General features: G+C 43.9%; 1 protein-coding gene across 2 annotated transcripts; it reads left to right on the top strand.

Annotated features, from left to right (window-relative positions):
• The first annotated feature begins 2,942 nt into the window (after nt 1-2,942).
• tollip (toll interacting protein) lies at nt 2,943-17,887 on the top strand. Of its 2 annotated transcripts, none has more exons than XM_026181826.1 (6): nt 2,943-3,213; nt 8,596-8,745; nt 10,376-10,558; nt 15,871-16,023; nt 16,394-16,478; nt 16,553-17,887. In XM_026181826.1, the coding sequence occupies exons 1-6, from the start codon at nt 3,181-3,183 to the stop codon at nt 16,774-16,776; spliced, it is 828 nt and encodes a 275-aa protein (XP_026037611.1). In that variant the 5' UTR covers nt 2,943-3,180; the 3' UTR covers nt 16,777-17,887. The 2 variants fall into 2 exon arrangements, with proteins under 2 accessions (XP_026037611.1, XP_026037698.1); XM_026181913.1 differs by having other exon boundaries at nt 3,034-3,078.
• Nucleotides 17,888-17,961: the final 74 nt, after the last annotated feature.

Below are 17,961 nucleotides of genomic sequence, written 5' to 3' on the forward strand. Positions count from 1 at the left end.
TACAAGTACCTGGGGATCCCGCAGGCAAATGGGAACCATGAAGAGGCCGCTAGAAAAGCTGCAACCACCAAGTGCCTGCAGAGGGTCAGGCAAGTCCTGAGGAGTCAGCTGAATGGTAAGAACAAGATCCGGGCCATCAACACCTACGCCCTGCCCGTGATTAGGTACCCTGCTGGGGTAATAGGCTGGCCAAAGGAGGAGATAGAAGCCACTGACATAAAGACAAGAAAGCTCCTGACCATGCATGGAGGGTTTCACCCCAAGTCCAGCACCCTGAGGCTGTACGCTAACCGGAAGGAAGGGGGCCGGGGACTGGTGAGTGTCAGCACCACAGTCCAGGATGAGACAAGGAACATCCAAGAATACATTGGGAAGATGGCCCCAACTGACCGAGTGCTCAGTGAATACCTCAGGCAGCAGAAACCCAAGAAAGAGGAGGGAGACGAGGAACCATCATGGAAGGACAGGCCCCTGCACGGTATGTACCACCGGCAGATAGAGGAGGTGGCTGATATCCAGAAATCCTACCAGTGGCTGGACAAAGCTGGACTGAAAGACAGCACAGAGGCACTAATCATGGCAGCACAAGAACAAGCACTAAGCACAAGATCCATAGAGGCTGGGGTCTATCACACCAGGCAAGACCCCAGGTGCAGGCTGTGTAAAGATGCCCCAGAGACAATCCAGCACATAACAGCAGGGTGCAAGATGCTAGCAGGCAAGGCATACATGGAACGCCATAACCAAGTGGCCGGCATAGTGTACAGGAACATCTGTGCCGAGTATAACCTGGAAGTCCCGAGGTCAAAATGGGAGATGCCCCCAAGGGTGGTGGAGAATGACCGAGCTAAGATCCTGTGGGACTTCCAGATACAGACGGACAAAATAGTGGTGGCTAACCAACCGGACATAGTGGTGGTAGACAAACAGAAGAAGACGGCCGTAGTGATCGATGTAGCGGTTCCGAATGACAGCAATATCAGGAAGAAGGAACACGAGAAGCTGGAGAAATACCAAGGGCTCAGAGAAGAGCTCGAGAGGATGTGGAGGGTGAAGGTAACGGTGGTCCCCGTGGTAATCAGAGCACTAGGTGCGGTGACTCCCAAGCTAGGCGAGTGGCTCCAGCAGATCCCGGGAACAACAGCGGAGATCTCTGTCCAGAAGAGCACAGTCCTGGGAACAGCTAAGATACTGCGCAGGACCCTCAAGCTCCCAGGCCTCTGGTAGAGGACCCGAGCTTGAAGGATAAACCGCCCGCAGGGGCGTGCTGGGTGTTTTATATATATGGACCGGCTGCTTCCAAATAGAGCCCATTTCATTCATAATGTTATGAATGAAATGGGCTCTAATCAGCTAATCAGAAGGTCGGTGGTTCGATCCCAGGCTGCATCCTGGCTGCATGCCAAATATCCTTGGGCTAAGATACTAACCCCATGTTTGCCTACTGGTGGTGGTCAGAGGGCCTGGTGGCGCCTGTGTCCGGCAGCCTCGCCTCTGTCAGTGCGCCTCAGGGTGGCTGTGGCTACAATGTAGCTTGCTATCGCCAGTGTGTGAATGTGTGTGTGAATGGGTGAATGACTGAATGTAGTGTAAAGCGCTTTGGGGTCCTATGGACTAGAAAAGCGCTATACAAATGCAGGCCATTTACCATTTACCAATGTTATAAATCCAAGCCCATAATGTATTCATGATTTGAATCCTGGGTTGTGCGAAATCCCAGAAATAAACCCTTAACAAAGCAAATCTGTGAACTAAGGTTTAGATTTATAAGGTCATGTTGTGGTGATCCTCGGGTTGTGGGATGGGTGTTCATACTGGAGTGCAAAATTAAAACCAATGGAAAATGGACAAGAAAAGTTCAAAGCCATCAGGTTCTCAGTTTAGAAAAAAGAGAAAAGAAGAGGAGGAGAAACGAGCAAAAGATACAGGTAAGCAGATGTGTCATTGGATAATGGCCGTTCATGTATCCTGAAACAATCAGAATCAGAATCGGAATACTTTATTAATCCCTAAGGAAATTATGTGGGTTACAATTACTCCAAGAAGAAATTGTAGAAATAGCAACAGTAACAGACTAAACTCCAAACAATACATTATGTTACAGATTTTACACATTTAAGAAATAGCACTAATATATACAGATCACTCAATTATAAATATCAAGGATTAACAGAGGTGATTATAAATAAATATCAAGAAAATTTACAAGAATATTACAGAATAGAAAAGAACGTGTATAAAAAGTGTATCTTTTGCAGTGTTTACAGTGCATTAGATGGAGGAGTGGTACAGGGAGATGGCCACGGGCAGGAATGATTTCCTGTGTCGGTCAGTGGTGCTTTTTGGTAATCTCAGTCTCTCACTGGACGTGCTCCTGTGAGTAGCCAAGCCTTCATGGAATGGGTGGGAGGTATTATCCATGATTATCCTTATCGTGGACAACATTCGCCTCTCAGACACCACCCTAACAGAGTCCAGCTCCATCCCCACAACATTACCGGCATTGTGGATCAGTTTATTTAGTCTGTTGGCATCTGTGACCCTCAACCTGCTGCCCCAGCATGCAACAACATAGAGGATAGCACTGGCCACAACAGGGATACAAGAAGATAACATTAATTAGTAGTGATAGTGAAAAAAAAAAATTAGTAGTGATAGTGAAAACTTTTGTTTACGTTTGTTTGCCACTTTCCTTTGTAGCTTACTGAATCTTTTGGACTGTGTTCAGCACAATATTAATTAGTCAGTGTCAATTGTTGATTTGTCCTATTCTCATTGTATGATGAATTATGATGGCTGTTTGTTAGTCGTTTGCTGTTTGTTATGGGGGGGGGGGGGGGGGGGGGTGCTCGCCCAGGTCGCCAAACAGCCTTGGACCGCCACTGAATGCATTCCATTCATTTGTGGATCAGGTGTGACTCTTCACCTTCTGTAGTAACTGAAAAATCTTGAAGGTGGTTTGGCTAGAGTGGGTCTATTGCCCACTCCAACGCAGTAGGTGGCGGTATAGCACTGTAACACTGGTTGTCACATGACATATATAAAAAAAACAAGCAGGAAGAGGAGGTCTTTCGAAGGGTAAACATCCGTTGTAGTGGACAGTATATGTTGTTTTGTTTTTCAACGCCGCAAGCTTGTGATTTAAGAAAAAATAGAAAATCCCGATAAAGAGGAGACGACATGGCAACTACCATCAGCACCCAGAGGGGACAGGTAGCGACCTCGGTGTTTGTCTAGTTTGTTCGCACTGGCACGCACACAGCTAGGCGTTGCTCTGGATTGTAGTTCTGGTTCATTAAATGACCAAGAAAGAGTTGCACAGCACGGACACTAGCTTAGCATTCAATACCCGTCATTCAAAACGTCGACGAAAGTAATTAACGGATAAGCGTTATCTTAGGTAGCTAATAGCAACTCAAGGATTAAGCTGCCAGGATAGCAACACTGACGTGTTCCGTGTTACACAACAAACGATAAAGAACAGTTTCACTCCCGTGCTTCAGATCTGGGAAGCTGAATTCCAGTTTCTGTGTTGCTGCTTAGAGGACCCCGGATGTTTTGTGATTACAAAGAGTCAGAAAAAATTAAGCCTTTGATTTGTGGTGAGCTGATCTAATGATTACTCAGAAACCGACTAATTACAAGTTAATGAAGTTCTGAGACTTGAGCAAAACGGTGTTCACGTCCAATATTTTCCACGTGCTAGCATTACGTTAAAATGTTGGAAGAAAGGCTAGATAAACATATTAAAGGCATGGTTTACGTCTTTTAAACTCACAAAATCCTAAAAAGTCCTGCTCTTAGCGACAATAAGTTTCGCATCATTTTCTGTGTTTATTCGGGTAGATGAAGACAAACTGATTTACCCCACTATGTCTTGCAGTTTTTTAATGCTACATTCTTTGCTCCTTCTCTCTTGTACAGTTTCACTCGTGGAAGACAGAAAGTGAGAGATATAGTCGGCTGTAATGACTGGGGAAAAAGACTCATGCTTGAACACTGCTAGCAGCATTTGCACCCACTGAGTGAATTCATTTGGATTGGTCAGAGCAGTAAAAAGATCCGTCATTATATAGTTAGAATTTGTTGGACAAAGTTTTCTGTCTGTAAACCACCACATTGGATTTTAAATCGGACAATATGTGATCAGAATGCATACCTTAAGTTTTAATTCTGGAGTTTTTACCAAAAATTTTGGAATTAATTGTTTAGACAGGTTAAATGGGTCCTGTTGCATTGTTATTACATGACAAATAAAGCAGCCATGATATCTGAAGTTGATTCAGAGTGAAGAATTTTGTATTCTGTAACTTTTCACTGTAATTGTGAATATGAAACCCAAGAGATGTCAGATGACAGCAAGGAAGGCTGTCACGAGGCTATTATGCAGAACGAACAAACTAAAGCATGTGGTGATGTTTGTGACATCACGCATGTCATTGATTGTCATTCATTGATTGAAAGGATTTTCAACTGTAGTGGTCTAGATACAAAAACTGAGTCTCTCTACAACAAGTGATGGACCTAAGTGTAGCTAACTAAAATTCAGCAGCATCACCAAGATGTCTTCCAAGTGAGCCATACATATAAATCAACACCTCTCAAACAATTTCAACAAAAGTTAAAAAACCCCCAAACCAAACCAAAAAACCAAAAGTCTCATCATGACTCACTTAATTGACTGTAGGTTGTACCTGCTAGTTAGAGTTCAAATTAGCATGCTGATATGTAAAACACGATTAAGTCCACCAACCCTCATTTGAATACGGGTGTCTAAGAATGTAACGTTAACCGAAGTCCTGCTTGTAGACGGGACTCTTGCAGTAACCTAGAAATACCTCTGGGGACTTTTTCGGGTAGTACTTTTGAAGCATTATCTAAATTAACTTACGTTTCTGTCGTCACTAGTACATCACCAGTCAAATAAGATAAAAACTGCTTCAAATATTTATTGACTTTGCCCCAAAATAAGGTTACAGTACCATATTTACCGCACTATAAGGCGCACCAGATTATAAAGCGCACTGTTGAAGACTGGCTCTGTTTTCATACATAAGGCGCATCGTATTATATGACGCATTAAGACAAACAAAACAGTCAGATAACTTGACCTTTAAGATAAGATAAGATAAGATAAGATAACCTTTATTAGTCCCACACGTGGGAAATTTGTTTTGTCACAGCAGGAAGTGGACAGTGCAAAAGTTATGACGCAAAAATTAGAATACAATAAGAATAAATACAGTACACAACTGTACAGAATAGAATAAAATAAAATACTATATACAGTAGAATAAAATAAAATAAATATACAATAAGATAAAAATAGAATACGAATGCTATATACAACTGAGTAAAAATACAACGATGCCAGAAAAGATTATTGCACTTAGTATTATTGCATATGTATGGATGTGTGTGTTTGTTCAGTTAAAGTCTTTATTATGGAGTCTGACAGCAGTGGGGAGGAAAGACCTGCGAAATCTCTCCGTCCCACACCGTGGGTGCCGCAGTCTCCCACTGAAGGAGCTGCTCAGTGCTGTCACAGTCTGCTGCATGGGGTGGGAGACGTTGTCCAACAGGGATGACAGCTTAGCCGCCATTCTCCTGTCACTCACCACCTCCACTGGGTCCAGAGGGCATCCTAGAACAGAGCTGGCCCTTCGGATCACCCTGTTCAGTCTCTTCCTGTCCCCAGCAGAGATGCTGCCGCCCCAGCAGACCACGCCATAAAAGATAGCAGAAGCCACAACAGAGTCATAGAAGGTCTTCAGGAGTGGGCCCTCCACCCCAAACGACCTGAGTCTCCGCAGCAGGTACAGCCTGCTCTGCCTTTCCTGTAGAGGGTGTCTGAGTTATGAGTCCAGTCCAGTCTATTGTTCAGATGAACACCAAGGTACCTGTAGCTGTCCACAGCCTCAATGTCCATACCCTGGATGTTCAGTGGTTGCAGTGGAGAATGCTTGTGCCTGCGGAAGTCTACCACCAGTTCCTTGGTTTTACTGGCGTTGATCTGGAGGTAGTTCAGCTGGCACCAGTCCACAAAGTCTTGGGTCAGACCTCTGTACTCCTTGTCGTCCCCATCAGTGATGAGGCCGACTATTGCAGAGTCATCAGAGAACTTCTGCAGGAAGCACTGGGTGGAATTGTGGGAGAAGTCTGCAGTGTAGATGGTGAAGAGGAACGGAGCCAGAACCGTTCCCTGTGGGGCCCCCGTACTGCAGACGACCCTGTCCGACACACAGCCCTGAGTCCTCACATACTGTGGTCGGTCGGTGAGGTAGTCCAGGATCCAGGTAGTGAGGTGATGGTCCACTCCAGAGTTCTCCAGCTTGTCCTTTAGAACCGAGGGAAGAATAGTGTTGAAGGCACTGGAGAAATCAAAGAACATGATTCTCACAGTGTTGAGTGTTTTATTAAGCTCATTCACAGTAACTCTTAACACTGTTAAGCTGTAACACATTAAATATTGAAAAATACACTTACTTTTTCCAGTACATTCAACTTCCACAATTCCCTCAAACTCTTCACCTTCCGTGTCTGAGTTACGGTAAACAGCTGGGCAATTTCAGCATCAAGCATGCCCGGATCCCTCTCATTATTGTCTGAATCAGTCTTGTTGCTGTTACTTAGCTGTTCAGTGATTATTCCAGCCTTCGTGAAAGCTCGGACGACACTTGAGACTGATGTTTTGTGCATTTTATGTTCAATAAAGGTATTTGTTGTGCCTGAAAATGAACAAATAAATGAATGAATGAATGAATGATACCTTAGCCCAAGCATCCACGATCCATTGGCAGGTAGCGGCGTAACTTGCTCGGCGTGGCCTCCCTGTTTTGGTGAATGTGTGTTCGCCTTCTGTCATCCAATGCTCCCACGCAGCTCGTAATTTAACTTTGAACAACCAATATCTAGTGGTTGGAGTTCTTTGGTTAATCCACCCGGAATGACGGCAAGCTCCGAATTAGTTTGCTTCACTTGGGTTTTGACAGCCTCGGTGAGATGGGCGCGCATGGAGTCGTAGATCAAAAGAGACGGAGATTTGTGGAAAAAGCCACCCGGTCTCTTGACATGAACTCAAACACTCGCTCATCTTCTCCTCGTCCATCCAGCCCTTTGAGTTAGCCTTGACGATGACGCCGGCCGGAAACTTTTCTTTTGGTAAAGTCTTCCTCTTGAAAATGACCATGGGTGGTAGTTTCTGGCCATTAGCTTGGCAGCCCAGAACTACAGTGAAGGATGACTTCTCGTTCCCTGTGGTGCATATAGATACCGTACTGGTCCCTGTTTTCTTGACAGTACGGTTCACGGGGATGTCAAAGGTGAGGAGGACCTCGTCCATGCTAGTGATGTGTTCTGGCCGGATCTTCTTTTCAGTGATCTCATTCTGGCAGTAGGTGCTGAAAATGGCCAACTTTTCTTTGTAATCGTTTGGCAGTTGCTGTGAGACTTTAGTTCTTGTGCGGATTGAGAGATTATGCCTTTTCATCAAACGGAAGCACCAAGAAGGTCCCCCTCGAAAGTCGCTGATCTGCATGTCATGTGCTGCCGCTGTTGCCTTGAGTCGAATAGAGACTGTAGAGACACTTCTGCCTGCTGTTCTCTGTTCAATAACCCACTCTTCAATTTTGTCCTCTAACTGCGGCCATCGCGCCGTGTTCCCTCGGAAACTCCTTTTGGTCTTCTTTACTTGTTTTAGGTCATCTTCTTGCTTCCTCCACTTGCGCACCATCGACTCATTAATGCCGAATTATGTCACAGCTGCTCTATTTCCATTTTCTTCTGCATAACTAATTGCTCGAAGGTTAAAATACGCTTAAATATGCCATTTTGGAGTCGTTATACACACACAACACGGGAATGTTGTGTTGAAGCACAGTACGTATTACTCTGCGAGGCTCCTGGCAACGGTCCTCTAAAAAAAATTTTGACAGATTTTTGAGCACAGTGTGCCACATAAAAGGTCAGTAAGCACAAACCAAAATTCATCCATAAGGCGCACCAGATTATAAGGCGCACTGTCGATTTTTGTGAAGATTTAAGGATTTTACGTGCGCCTTATAGTGCGGTAAATACGGTATATATATTTTTTACATTTACATACAAAGACCTGAATGAATATACTCTATAAAGACCTCATAATACTATATTTTCTCAATAGAGCACTTTCCTCTCCTTATTTGTGGTTCTGAGAGATTTCAAAAGTAGAAATGGGGGAGAGCTTCTAGCTTACTTGACCCTCTCCTGTGGAACCAGCTCTGAGTTTGTAGTCAGGGTTGGATCACCCTGCTAGAGTACTTCATTTGTTTTCCACTTGTTCTCCTCTTCGCCTTCATCTTAGTTTCAATAAGCACTTCATTTATCCCATATTTAAGTTATATGGCAATACTACATACTGCATGTCAGTAACTTTTGGTTTCTCTCTTCCATAGATTGTATTTTGTTCTTTTCTCTCTCTCAAAAAATACATACAATGTTAAATAATTTGCATGAATTAGTATCTCTCTTAGTACAGCACCAAGCAATCCTCTCTTCCTCCAGCCCCCTTTATGCTGGTTTTTCTGGGTAAAACTTAAACCAGTTTTTTGCTTTCAGGTGTATATTGGGGAGCTTCCACAGGATTTTCTGCGAATCACTCCCACTCAGCAGCAGCAGCAGGTCCAGCTGGATGCGCAGGCAGCCAGGCAGCTGCAGTATGGAGGCTCCATAAGCACTGTAGGACGACTTAGCATTACAGTGGTCCAGGTGAGCACAGCTTCACTATTAGAAGTACAACTGGATGTCATTTCAGTATTTGTACCATTGTGGATAAAATATACACACCAACAGCTTGTTCTTTTATGTTACACATAAAAGCTTCTTGTTTAGTTTGTTAAGTTCTAAATTTTAACTGAAAAGTCATTATAGCAAAAGTGCCACAAATTCTTTATAACTAGGGATGGGTATTGATAAGATTTTAACGATTCCGATTCCATTTTCAATTCTGTTTAACGATTCGATTCTTTATCGATTCTTATTTTTAAAAAAGGAGAACACTAAGGTCGATTAGCTTAGAACTTTGTTTTATATCTTCTCTTTGAACAAGAGACAAATTTAGGAGTAACATGGCCTTACAAACCCAACAGTGAGGTCTTAAGAGATCCAGCCTACGGCTCTTCAATGGGGTGTCACAGGGTCCCCAGGAAAAAAATGTAAATGTAAAATAATAAAATAAATATTCTTCTGTAGCAATAACAAAGTTTAACATAAATTATTCTGTAGCAATTACACAAGAATATCCAGTAATGTCCTGCCTACAATTAAACACATTCACTTACCAAAGTGAAATCGGGGGCATCTGCTGTGGCAAACGGGTGCAAACCTTTGACCACAAACTGAGTCACTGCTCGGTGACATTCGTCTATCCTGGCCTGAAAGGAGACGCTACCGGCAGACTGCAGCGAGAACTGCCAGCATCTGAGCCAGACTCTGTCTGTCTCATCATGGTCACCTAAATGCACAGTAATGGCAGGTTTGTAATAAGGCAGATCGCGCTAACATAATATGCACTGTTAGTTGATTGTTTACCTGCCGCATTAACGGGAGAGGACGTGCAAATGTTACCGCTGCTGCTGGGTTGAGATTCACGAGTCCAGAATTAAAAACACGACATTCCTTTAAGGTCATCGCGTGTTTTGTGAGCAAATGCTTTTGCATGTTCGTAGTGTTTCCTCCCTTAAATGAAATATCTACTTTGCAAGTATTGCAAGTTGCCCTGTCGTCATCCGTTCTCGTAAAGTATAACCAAACTTTTGAGCATTTGAGCCGCTGGTGCCGTGTTTCCTGCCGGGTAAATGACGCTCCGCGACGTGGTGACGTCATTCGGGGCGACTGGAATAGATAAGGGAATCGTTTGCAAAAATGGCAAACACTTCCAAGGATTTGAAACAGTGGGAACCGGTTCTCAACAAGAACCGGTTTTCGATACCCATCCCTATTTATAACAAACTGTTATTTTTTTGGATCTTCATCCATATTCTATGTGCTAGTTAACAGACAGGTTTATTTTGTTTCCTCCTTGTTGAACTAGTCTAATGCAGAGGTCAGTTCACTAACCCAGTGGTGGCGTGGAAATCTTTTTTGTCTTTCATGTAGTTCATGTTTTATGTCTGAAAAACCTTTTGGTTAAAAAGTTCCTCAGACCCCAGGAAGAGTAGCTTCTGCTATTACAGGAGCTAATGGGGATCTTGATAAACTAAACTAAGTTTTAGTTAGTGTTTATGTTTTTGTGTGTAACTTAGATTAAACACAGGAGTACACGTGCTAGCTATACTGTAATACACAAATCTTAAATTAATCAGTTAATTGAAGCCACCTGTCTTGTTTTATTGTGTAGGCCAAACTGGCTAAAAACTATGGTATGACCCGAATGGATCCATACTGTAGGATCAGACTGGGCTATGCTGTCTATGAGACACCAACTGCTCATAATGGAGCCAAAAACCCACGCTGGAACAAGGTGATCCAGTGCACGGTGCCTCCTGGGGTTGACTCTTTCTACTTGGAGATCTTTGATGAGGTGAGGAGGTCACAGAGCTTCTCTTCTGAATGGTTAGACATGGGCACAGCTTTTCAAAGATTAGCTCTATAGGGTCTTCTTCTTTGTTTTCTTCTTTTTTTTCATTTTATCTATTTGTCTGTTTCATTTTAACATTATCATATTGTGCAAGTAAGTGGACTGGTTCTTATATAGCACTTTTCTACTCTACCTGAGTACTCAAAGCGGTTTAAAACATGTTTCTATTCATCCGTTCATAGAAGCACTTTTTTAATCTTAAGTGCTTTGTAACAGTCACACTCTGATGTGGGTGTGACTGTTACAAACTGTTACAAACTGTTACAAACTGTTACAAACTGTTACAAACTGTTACAAACTGTTACAAACTGTTACAAACTGTTACATTGGAGGGCAACTTGCGGTTAGTATCTTGCCCAAGGATATTTGCCATGCAGATTGGAGCAGCTAGGGATTAAACCACCAACCTTTCAGGTTAGTAGATGAGCCAAGCATACATACCTGGTATGCTCAGGCTGTTAACCTAGTCTGACCCTGCTTAGCTTCCGAGATCAGATGAGATTGGGCATGCTCAAGGTAGTATGGCCAAAAGCTGTGAAATATGGCAATAACAGAGCTGACAGTCAGAGGAAAAAAACAAAAGGACAGAAAGAAAAAAGAAGCGGGGAGAAAATAGGAGGAATATAAGAAGAAGATGGAACACAATTAGAACAACATAATGGGTCGGGCATCGGTTTAGCTCACTGGAATGAGCAGGGGAGCATATGCAGCAAAGCTGGGAGCGGCCAGACCAGGTTCGAGTCCGACCTGAGACCCTCTGCTGCATGTCTTCCCCTCTCTCTTTCCCTCATTGTCCCTATCAAACCTAAAGCCATATATATATATATATATATATATATATATATATATATATATATATATATATATATACACATATATATATACATATATATATATAAGATCAAAGTAGCACGGAGGGAGGTTAGCCAACTAACGGAGTTGCAGAAAGGTGCGACAAATAAGGTGCCTAAGAAATACAGCAAGCTGTCCATACCTGAGGCCTTGGAAACTGCCAAGCAAAGACTCACAGCCTTGGCCAGCCGCTTGAGGAGGTACACCAGAGAGATAGAAGGCAGGAGAATAAACCAGCTGTTCTCCACAGAATCAGCAAAGGTGTACTCTCAGTGGCAAGGGAACAATAAGAGAACAGCACCACCAAGGCTGGAGACGGAGCAATACTGGAAGAGCATATGGGAGAAGGATGCAACCCATAACGGCAATGCTCAGTGGCTAGAGGATCTGAGGGCAGACCACAGCGACCTCCCTGAACAGGGTCCAGTAACCATCACAGTGGCAGATATCCAAGAAAGGGTCTCCAGTATGAAGAGTTGGACAGCACCAGGGCCCGACATGGTTCACGCCTACTGGCTGAAGAAGCTGACTGCACTCCACGAGCGTCTGGCAGCACAAATGAACCAGCTGCTAGTTAACGAGAGACACCCGGAATGGCTAACTGAAGGCCGGACGGTCCTGATCCCCAAGGACCCCAAGAAGGGACCGGTCCCCTCCAACTACCGACCAATAACCTGCATCAGTACTACATGTAAGCTCCTGTCAGGCATCATATCGGCTAAGATGAACAGGCACATGGGTCAATACATGAGCGGGACACAGAAAGGAATTGGCAAGAATACCAGAGGCGCAAAACACCAGCTACTGGTAGACAGAACAATCAGCCGAGACTGCAAGACCAGACTGACCAACCTGTGCACTGCCTGGATTGATTACAAGAAGGCCTATGACTCAATGCCCCACAGCTGGATACTGGAATGCCTAGAATTGTACAAGATCAATGGGACCCTAAGAGCCTTCATCAGGAACTCAATGGGGATGTGGCGTACAACACTAGAGGCCAACTCCAAGCCCATAGCACAAGTCACCATCAAGTGCGGGATCTACCAAGGAGATGCTCTGTCCCCACTGCTGTTCTGCATAGGCCTGAACCCCCTCAGTGAGATCATTAACAAGACTGGCTACGGATACCGACTACGGAACGGAGCAGTTGTCAGCCACCTCCTGTACATGGATGACATCAAGCTGTATGCCAAGAGTGAACGAGACATCGATTCACTGATCCACACTACCAGGCTATACAGCAATGACATTGGAATGTCGTTCGGACTGGAGAAGTGTAGCCGGATGGTAACAAAGAGAGGGAAGGTAGTCAGAACTGAGGGGATTGAACTACCAGAAGGCAACATTGCAGACATAGAGGACAGTTACAAGTACCTGGGGATCCCGCAGGCGAATGGGAACCATGAAGAGGCCGCTAGAAAAGCTGCAACCACCAAGTACCTGCAGAGGGTCAGGCAAGTCCTGAGGAGTCAGCTGAATGGTAAGAACAAGATCCGGGCCATCAACACCTACGCCCTGCCCGTGATCAGGTACCCTGCTGGGGTAATAGGCTGGCCAAAGGAGGAGATAGAAGCCACTGACATAAAGACAAGAAAGCTCCTTACCATGCATGGAGGGTTTCACCCCAAGTCCAGCACCCTGAGGCTGTACGCTAAGCGGAAGGAAGGGGGCCGGGGACTGGTGAGTGTCAGCACCACAGTCCAGGATGAGACAAGGAACATCCAAGAATACATTGGGAAGATGGCCCCAACTGACCGAGTGCTCAGTGAATACCTCAGGCAGCAGAAACCCAAGAAAGAGGAGGGAGACGAGGAACCATCATGGAAGGACAGGCCCCTGCACGGTATGTACCACCGGCAGATAGAGGAGGTGGCTGATATCCAGAAATCCTACCAGTGGCTGGACAAAGCTGGACTGAAAGACAGCACAGAGGCACTAATCATGGCAGCACAAGAACAAGCTCTGAGCACAAGATCCATAGAGGCTGGGGTCTATCACACCAGGCAAGACCCCAGGTGCAGTCTGTGTAAAGATGCCCCAGAGACAATCCAGCACATAACAGCAGGGTGCAAGATGCTAGCAGGCAAGGCATACATGGAACGCCATAACCAAGTGGCCGGCATAGTGTACAGGAACATCTGTGCCGAGTATAACCTGGAAGTCCCGAGGTCAAAATGGGAGATGCCCCCAAGGGTGGTGGAGAATGACCGAGCTAAGATCCTGTGGGACTTCCAGATACAGACGGACAAAATGGTGGTGGCTAACCAACCGGACATAGTGGTGGTAGACAAACAGAAGAAGACGGCCGTAGTGATCGATGTAGCGGTTCCGAATGACAGCAATATCAGGAAGAAGGAACACGAGAAGCTGGAGAAATACCAAGGGCTCAGAGAAGAGCTCGAGAGGATGTGGAGGGTGAAGGTAACGGTGGTCCCCGTGGTAATCGGAGCACTAGGTGCGGTGACTCCCAAGCTAGGCGAGTGGCTCCAGCAGATCCCGGGAATAACATCGGAGATCTCTGTCCAGAAGAGCGCAGTCCTGGGAACAGCTAAGATACTGCGCAGGACCCTCAAGCTCCCAGGCCTCTGGTAGAGGACCCGAGCTTGAAGGATAAACCGCCCGCAGGGGCGTGCTGGGTGTTTTACTTTTTTTATAAGAAAAACATAATAGGTCATCCACTGGTGCACCTGTACGGTATCATCCAAAAAACAAACTGCATTTGTAAGAGAAAATCCAATGCAATGCGATTTAAAAACAGCTACTTCAACATCCTCCAATAAAGCACAGTACTATACAAAATATGCAAGAAAACTCTTCCTTCTAAAGGTGAAAGAAATTGTTTGTCTTTTACCACTTGGAGGCAGAAACACATTGTTGAGTACGAGCAGGCTACAAAGGTGGAGGTTAGCAGTTGGTAATGTGCTAGCCAAGTAAACACAGCTCTGTGGAGGTTACAGGAATACTCCTCTAGCTCTACGTATGTCAGGGGGGTGAAATGGTGGATGGAAATTACTTTTGAATAACCCTAATATTTTTTTCAGTTTTATTATGTGACAGTATTGTGAACGCTACTAAAAAGTTACAAGGTTATTTGTTAAGCAGTAATTTTTTTACTTAAGATTTCCAGGGGAAAACTATCTGGGCTGCTTTTATGCTTAGATTTTATTTGCATAGTATTCCTGGACATAATGCCGTGTCAGTGCTATTACAATTCTCCTAGCTCCTTGTTTCTGTAGTTTCACCCTTCAAATGAGGAAATGTGTTGTCAAGGATGGACAAAGTAAATGAAACTACAGTTGAAACTATGTTTTCTTACATTCTGTCTCTATCAACAGTGCATATTTATTGATGATATAGGGTGTAATCATAAGGTTCAGGGAAAAGGCCTACAAAATCTAAAGATCCTGTTCTAATGCGCCTCTGGACCATCTTCAGCATGACTCTTACCTTTTAGATCTCTCGGGGGAAGTCCTGTTATGTCCCTTTGTACTTGTTCTTGTACTTCTTTTTTTGTTCTTCTGAAATACGTGCTGGATGTTCTCCAAACTGCTTGGCACTAACAAGAGACCCCACTCTCACCGCCAGTTATGATCCATTATCACAAAATGTAGTCAATTTGAAACAGAAGTTGAAAGTTTATCTGCTTGAGGTTGAGGTCTATGGTGAAATTACATCAGCTCATCAGTGACTGGCAGTTTTTCTTTTAATTAATTAATTTTTTAACGATGGCTGCCCCTCACTGAGCCTAGTTCTGCTGGAGGTTTCTTTGTGTTAAAAGGGAGTTTTTCCTTCACCAAGGAAAAACCAAGTGCTCGCTCATAAGCGGTTGTCTAGTCGTTGGGTTTTCTTGTAGGGTCTTTACCTTACAGCAGGGGTGCCCAATCCCGGTCCTCGAGAGCTACCGTCCTGCAGCTTTTAGATGCATCCTTGTTCCCACACACCTGAATCAAATGAATGGCTTGTTATCAGGCCTTTGCCAAACACGATGGCATGCTGAAGAGGTAATCAAACCATTTGATTCAGCTGTGTTGGAGTAGGGGTGCATCTAAAAGCTGCAGGATAGTAGCTCTCGAGGACTGGGATTGGGCACCCCTGCCTTACAGTATAAGGTGCCTTAAACTGTTGTTGATATTTGGTGCCAAACAAGCTTGAAGGAGAGACGGCTAAATTTAAATCAGGCAAGCTGTTTGTTATGGGCCTCTTCCCAGAACGTTTTGGTCACATCTTATATTCTGAGCTGAACTGTTGTGTGAATTGTTTTCATACTCTGGTAATTTCCTTGTCTTAAAGCCTTACAAATGAAGAAACCGTTGAATTTGAACTCTGCTGTTAATGATCCAGCAGTATACATTTGCATTTATCCACTGACCTGATAATTGTTTCCATGTGTTGATGTACAGAGAGCATTTTCTATGGATGACAGGATAGCATGGACACATGTCACCATCCCTGAAGGCCTAAGGGAGGGCAGAGTGGTGGATGAGTGGTTCAGCCTGAGTGGACGGCAGGGTGACGACAAGGAGGGCATGATCAACCTGGTTATGTCTTTTGCTGTGAGGACATTTACACGCACCCTTCATCAGATAAGATGGAAAGTGCATCACACGTCTGTGTGTTAAATCACAGATTGAGTTTTGGTTATGCTGTTACTATGGATCCACAGTCGGTTTATTATTCCCGGAAGTATTTGGACAATGACAAAGTTTCCATAAATTGTTTTGTATAGTGTAACAAAACTAATCTTGAAAGCTTGGAACATGATAGCCTGTAATATCTATTATTCATTTTGATTTAGTTTTAAGGAAAAGGCTTTCAAAATGATCAAGTGTTGCTTCACTGTCAGGAAATATCTTGAAAACCATCTTTCATTTCTGTTTCATTTATTTCCATGAAGTGAAATTGTTAACCCTGTCTTTGTGCCAGTCTTTACCAGCAGGAATGATGACTCAGCCTGTCGTCTTTATGCCATCTGTATATCAACAAGGAGTAGGATACGTGCCCATCACAGGTCAGTCAGTGAAACCTTGTATCTAATAAGTTAAAAGCTGGTTCTTGTATAAGCAGTGTCATCTGTGTTCCTAGGAGTTCCTGCGGTCTACAACCAGGGCATGATGCCTATGGCAGTGCCAACTACCATGCCAGCAATTGGGAACCAGGGCCTACCATGCACTGAGCAGGACCTTAAGGCTCTGCAGGACATGTTCCCCAACCTGGATAAAGAGGTGGTTCGCACTGTACTGGACGCACAGCAAGGCAACAAGGATGCTGCCATCAACTCTCTGCTGCAGATGGCTGAGGAGCTCTAACTATACAAGACAGTCTGATACCAGACATGCTAACAGATGCATGCATTCACAGTGAAAGTAGTCTATATACAGAGCTCCACCCCTTCTCTTATAGACATGTTTATAGTCCTCCCACAGTAATATACTCTCACACACTGCAGCAGCAGCCGAGTTCCCAAAAGAGCTTTGTTTCCAGTTCAAATAAGGTCCCTAGAGCTTAAACACAACTCTGCTCCCAAGTTCTGACAGTCATTTTGGTATAGCCACTCAGTGGGTGTTCTACCCTCTAATCACAGGATTGGATTTTCACAGTGCACCAAATATTTCTGTTGATGCTTTTGTAAACAGTTTGTTTTGCACCTGCCATAACTGCAGCAAATCACAACCTCCTGTATTATTGGTATCTGTAAAGTGTGTAGTGCATTTCAAATTATTCATTGTGTATATATAGAGAAATGTATGCAGTAATAATAATGAGTGAATGACTACCCTGGTTAGAAGAACTCTTTTGTCCACTGTGAGTCATTTCTAACAAAGTTAATATAGGTTTACCATCACTAAGTCAGGACATGAAGGTTTTATGTGCAGTTACCTTCCAAATGAGTTTGAAGATGTCACTTTGCTACTGATATCTGAATGGAGGACAACAGTATGACATCTGCAGAGGTTTTAAGACCCACAATGCTCCTTGGTGACTGTATATTCTAATCTTAAGTCTTCTATTCACACCTGTAACCTGCCAACATTTTGTCTGCCAAAGTTCTTCTCCATGAGACTGTCAGTCTGCAAAACTCTTAATGTTGAAAGTGCAGTGGTGTCATGTGATTCTGTTATCTCAGTGTAATACACATCTTTCAGTCCAGGAACTTTGGTATTCCATTGGTGTTTACTGATTTCAGAATATTCAGAATATTTATGATTCAGCATGAATTGCAGTCACATGTCACTAGACAAGAACAAGTAGTGCACATGTTTTTGCTACCTATGAAGCGCCTTGAGGCGACCTTTGTTGTGATTCGGCGCTATATAAATAAAATTGAATTGAACTGAATGTTTTTAAGTGAGAAGGTGATTTAGAAGCCAGCCGATAGCAGATGTAATGGAAATGGAATATAACATTTCTGTAAGATTGTTCCCTTCGCAATGTCAAATTTGTCTTCAAAAAGTCTTAAACCTCCATGTTTTTCAAACTTTTATGTTCAATCC

The sequence above is a fragment of the Astatotilapia calliptera genome, chromosome 1 (assembly GCF_900246225.1).
Source record: "Astatotilapia calliptera chromosome 1, fAstCal1.2, whole genome shotgun sequence".
NCBI classification, from domain to species: Eukaryota; Metazoa; Chordata; class Actinopteri; order Cichliformes; family Cichlidae; genus Astatotilapia; species Astatotilapia calliptera.